Below are 5,349 nucleotides of genomic sequence, written 5' to 3'. Positions count from 1 at the left end.
GGGCACCATAAGGGAGCAGCACAGGCCAATTATCTTGAAGTTAATGAAGTTTCTCTTGTACTTGGGAAGCGTGATCACTTGGTCCAGAGACTAACTTTCAGGGCTTTCCAAATGGTCTGTTCTTAGGTATCGCCTTCAGAGATAGTGTCTCTTTAGGTATGAGGTCTGGTCCGGGAATTGGTGTTTAAAGTCTCTGTGGATAATTCTGTTGTAAAGCAGGTTTAGGAAGTAACCGGCCTGAAATAAAACTGACTGTGTAGGTACTACATTTTATTTTGTAGCCAAATGTCTAATTAAAAAAACAAAACAAAACAAAACTGTCTCTATTAACATACGTTAAACAATATTGCATATAAAACCAGTTTTAGAAATAGGGTTGCCCAGTATCAGAACTTCAAAATCAATCTTAGGACAAAGTGCTGTGCATTATGAGGATGTTTCTTGGTGTCTTCACAGAGTAATGTGTCACAGGGTCCTCCTCTGGCTAGTAGTTTTGGAACTTTAAGTGTAGGCAGGCGACTCTGTGGACTGCTTATTAATAGGGTCTATTTCTGGGCCTCCCCACAGGCATTCTGAGGCTGTAGTTTGGAGTGGGGTCTGAGAACCTGCACTGCGGCCACGTGGCCCCAGTCACTCTCCAGGCAAGTGGGCACAGGCTGCAGCTGCAGAAGTCGTGCTGTCCCATTGTTCTCCACGTGGAGTCCGAGAGAGGAAGAAGTAAGGATGACTGCTCGAGAATCTGCATTCTAACAGCCTGTCCCAGGACCTTTCAAAGGGTAGTGACAGCCTGAAAATGAGCCTGGCATCCAACCAGCAACTGCGGTGGCAGATGCCAACGCCTTTATGAAGTGTTCCCCGGTTTTACAGTAAGTCACTTAAGCCCGCGCATCGTGCCAAGTTCCAACCTGATTTGCGTCACTGCACTTGTGGGTTTGTGCCAAGACAAGTCACCAAACATATTGAAAAGATAACCTAAGAAAACGGGGGATAAAAATAAGATGCAGGCCTGGGACGACAGAAGCAAAGCCGGAGCGGAGGTCATCTCTAAGTCACCGTGGAAGGACGACTTTAGGGATCTGTCCCAACAAGCCTCTGATGGAAGCATTTGATTAGTGGGGCCAGGGAGCGCCCGAGGCCAGAGCAGCCGGCCCGTCGCCGCCCCCCCTCGCCCCCCGTCGGGATTCAAGGCGCGTCCGGGGGCCGCTCCTTCCCGCTCGGCCGCCGGCGGCGGGGCTGCTGGCGCGCAGGCGGGCCCGGGGGTGGGGGGTGGGGGGAGGGGGGCGGGGAGGGCGGACGGGGCAGCCCCGGCGGCGGCGGGAGCCGTGACTCGGCGCTGAGTCACGCCGGGCGCTACGTGCCGGCCGAGGCGGCCCCGACCCGGCCCGACCCGACCCGACCCGCCGCCGCGAAGTCAGCCGAGCCCGCGGCTTCCTGGAAGCCCTGCCCGCGCCCGCAGCGGCGGCTCCCCCGCCCCTGGGCCCCGCGGGCGCTCCCGGGCCTGCGAGTGCTCGCCGGGGCCGTGCCGCCCGGTGACTGCGGGGGAGGCTGCGGGGAGACTGCGGGGGTGACTGCAGGGAGACTGCGGGGAGACTGCGGGGGGACTGCGGAGGAGACTGCGGGGAGACTGCGGGGGGACTGCGGGGGAGACTGCGGGGGTGACTGCGGGGTGACGGGGGGAGACTGCGGGGAGACTGCGGGGGAGACTGCGGGGTGACTGCGGAGGAGACTGCGGGGTGACTGCGGGGGAGACTGCGAGGAGACTGCGGGGAGACCGCGGGAGACTGCGGGGTGACTGCGGAGGAGACTGCGGGGGAGACTACGGGGTGACTGCGGGGGACTGCGGGGGAGACTGCGAGGAGACTGCGGGGAGACTGCGGGGGAGACTGCGGAGGAGACTGCGGGGAGACTGCGGGAGACTGCGGGGAGACTGCGGAGGAGACTGCGGGGTGACTGCGGGGGAGACTGCGGAGGAGACTGCGGGGAGACTGCGGGGTGACTGCGGGGGTGACTGCAGAGGAGACTGCGGGGAGACTGCGGGAGACTGCGGGGAGACTGCGGAGGAGACTGCTGGGTGACTGCGGGGGAGACTGCGGAGGAGACTGCGGGGAGACTGCGGGAGACTGCGGGGAGACTGCGGGGTGACTGCGGGGGAGACTGCGGAGGAGACTGCGGGGAGACTGCGGGAGACTGCGGGGAGACTGCGGAGGAGACTGCGGGGTGACTGCGGGGGAGACTGCGGGGTGACTGCGGGGGAGACTGCGGAGGAGACTGCGGGGTGACTGCGGGAGACTGCGGGGGTGACTGCAGGGGAGACTGCGGGGGTGACTGCGGAGGAGACTGCGGGGTGACTGCGGAGGAGACTGCGGGGTGACTGCAGGGAGACTGCGGAGGAGACTGCGGGGAGACTGCGGGGGTGACTGCGGGAGACTGCGGGGAGACTGCGGGGTGACTGCGGGGGTGACTGCAGAGGAGACTGCGGGGAGACTGCGGGAGACTGCGGGGAGACTGCGGAGGAGACTGCGGGGTGACTGCGGGGGAGACTGCGGGGTGACTGCGGGGGAGACTGCGGAGGAGACTGCGGGGTGACTGCGGGAGACTGCGGGGGTGACTGCAGGGGAGACTGCGGGGGTGACTGCGGAGGAGACTGCGGGGTGACTGCAGGGAGACTGCGGAGGAGACTGCGGGGAGACTGCGGGGGTGACTGCGGGGAGACTGCGGGGGTGACTGCCGGGTGACTGCAGAGGAGATTGCGGGGTGACTGCGGGAGAGACTGCGGGGGTGACTGCGGGGAGACTGCGGGGGTGACTGCGGGGGAGACTGCGGAGGAGACTGCGGAGGAGACTGCGGGGGAGACTGCGGAGGAGACTGCGGGGAGACCGCGGGAGACTGCGGGGTGACTGCGGAGGAGACTGCGGGGGAGACTACGGGGTGACTGCGGGGGACTGCGGGGGAGACTGCGAGGAGACTGCGGGGAGACTGCGGGGGAGACTGCGGAGGAGACTGCGGGGAGACTGCGGGAGACTGCGGGGAGACTGCGGAGGAGACTGCGGGGTGACTGCGGGGGAGACTGCGGAGGAGACTGCGGGGAGACTGCGGGGTGACTGCGGGGGTGACTGCAGAGGAGACTGCGGGGAGACTGCGGGAGACTGCGGGGAGACTGCGGAGGAGACTGCGGGGTGACTGCGGGGGAGACTGCGGAGGAGACTGCGGGGAGACTGCGGGGTGACTGCGGGGGTGACTGCAGAGGAGACTGCGGGGAGACTGCGGGAGACTGCGGGGAGACTGCGGAGGAGACTGCGGGGTGACTGCGGGGGAGACTGCGGAGGAGACTGCGGGGAGACTGCGGGAGACTGCGGGGAGACTGCGGGGTGACTGCGGGGGTGACTGCAGAGGAGACTGCGGGGAGACTGCGGGAGACTGCGGGGAGACTGCGGAGGAGACTGCGGGGTGACTGCGGGGGAGACTGCGGAGGAGACTGCGGGGAGACTGCGGGAGACTGCGGGGAGACTGCGGGGTGACTGCGGGGGTGACTGCAGAGGAGACTGCGGGGAGACTGCGGGAGACTGCGGGGAGACTGCGGAGGAGACTGCGGGGTGACTGCGGGGGAGACTGCGGGGTGACTGCGGGGGAGACTGCGGAGGAGACTGCGGGGTGACTGCGGGAGACTGCGGGGGTGACTGCAGGGGAGACTGCGGGGGTGACTGCGGAGGAGACTGCGGGGTGACTGCGGAGGAGACTGCGGGGTGACTGCAGGGAGACTGCGGAGGAGACTGCGGGGAGACTGCGGGGGTGACTGCGGGAGACTGCGGGGAGACTGCGGGGTGACTGCGGGGGTGACTGCAGAGGAGACTGTGGGGAGACTGCGGGAGACTGCGGGGAGACTGCGGAGGAGACTGCGGGGTGACTGCGGGGGAGACTGCGGGGTGACTGCGGGGGAGACTGCGGAGGAGACTGCGGGGTGACTGCGGGAGACTGCGGGGGTGACTGCAGGGGAGACTGCGGGGGTGACTGCGGAGGAGACTGCGGGGTGACTGCAGGGAGACTGCGGAGGAGACTGCGGGGAGACTGCGGGGGTGACTGCGGGGAGACTGCGGGGGTGACTGCCGGGTGACTGCAGAGGAGATTGCGGGGTGACTGCGGGAGAGACTGCGGGGGTGACTGCGGGGAGACTGCGGGGGTGACTGCGGGGGAGACTGCGGAGGAGACTGCGGGGGTGACTGCGGAGGAGACTGCGGGGGTGACTGCGGAGGGGAGACTGTGGGGAGACTGCCGGGTGACCGCGGGGGTGACTGCGGAGGGGAGACTGCGGGGGTGACTGCGGAGGGGAGACTGCGGGGGTGACTGCGGAGGAGACTGCGGGGGTGTCTGCGGGGTGACTGTGAGTGATTCCTGGTGACTGCTGGCTGACTGCGGGGCTCTGCGCCGCGAGAGGCTTTTTTTTCTTTTTTGTGTTTGCCAGGCTTTTCTTTTCTTTTTTTTTTTTTTTTTTTTTTTCGTGTTTGTGAGGCTTTTTGTTTCTTTTTTCTTTTTTTAAGATTTTGTTTATTTATTCAGGAGAGACACAGAGAGGCAGAGACACAGGCAGAGGGAGAAGCAGGCTCCATGCAGGGAGCCTGATGGTGGGACTCGATCCCGGGACTCTGGTATCCCGCCCTGGGCAAACAGCAGATGCTCAACCGCTGAGCCACCCAGGGGTCCCTCTTTTTTTCTTTCTTGTTTGTGAGATTTTTCATTTATTTTTTTCTTTTCTTTCTTTTTTCCTGGCAGGGGAGTGACACGCAGATCTTTTTATAGTTTCCAGTATTTTAAATGAAGCACAGGAAGAATGGATTAATGAAACATGTGTTGAAAATTATGCATCAAATTGTCACACACACATGATTATAAATGTGACCACAGTGGTAGCTTTGAATGCTGGGTAACTGGGGGAAAGCCGTATTAACTGTTCTGATTTGCCCCTTGTTTTAGCAACAAGACAAAACAAATCTCCAGGTTTTTGTGATTGTGTCCAGTCACCTTTTCTAACACGTAAATTATTCTAAAGACTGCAAACATATTTGATAATAATTTGGTATGGGTTACCAAAGGACAGGGGAGCCATGTCGTTGTGGGCCTTGTGCCTTCACTAATAGCAGGTTGTCCTGAGGTACAAATGATACTTTGTCAGTCTTACAAAATATTAATGGTAATGCTTACATCTTTGCTGAAAGGCGAAGGCAGGTATTGTCAGTAAGTGTAGCTAGTTAGTGAGATAGTCCTGGTCTGGGTGGGGTAGTTCTGATTTTGAGGCTGATTTCCAAGACAGAGTCAGACTGAGTCTATAGAAGTTGTGCCAGCTGTTGCCAGTCA

General features: G+C 61.5%; 1 protein-coding gene across 1 annotated transcript; it reads right to left on the bottom strand.

Moving 5' to 3' along the window:
* Nucleotides 1–1,350: 1,350 nt before the first annotated feature.
* On the bottom strand, nucleotides 1,351–5,101 carry LOC125754813 (proline-rich protein 36-like). The gene is made up of 2 exons (XM_049108116.1): nucleotides 5,083–5,101; nucleotides 1,351–4,289 (listed from the first exon to the last, which is right to left on the bottom strand). The coding sequence occupies exons 1-2, from the start codon at nucleotides 5,099–5,101 to the stop codon at nucleotides 1,351–1,353; spliced, it is 2,958 nt and encodes a 985-aa protein (XP_048964073.1).
* Between the last annotated feature and the right edge of the window lie 248 nt (nucleotides 5,102–5,349).

The sequence above is a fragment of the Canis lupus genome, chromosome 3 (genome assembly GCF_003254725.2).
Source record: "Canis lupus dingo isolate Sandy chromosome 3, ASM325472v2, whole genome shotgun sequence".
Classification (NCBI taxonomy): Eukaryota; Metazoa; Chordata; class Mammalia; order Carnivora; family Canidae; genus Canis; species Canis lupus.
Note: the sequence above shows the minus strand (reverse complement) of the source record. Positions and strands in the feature narration are given on the sequence as shown.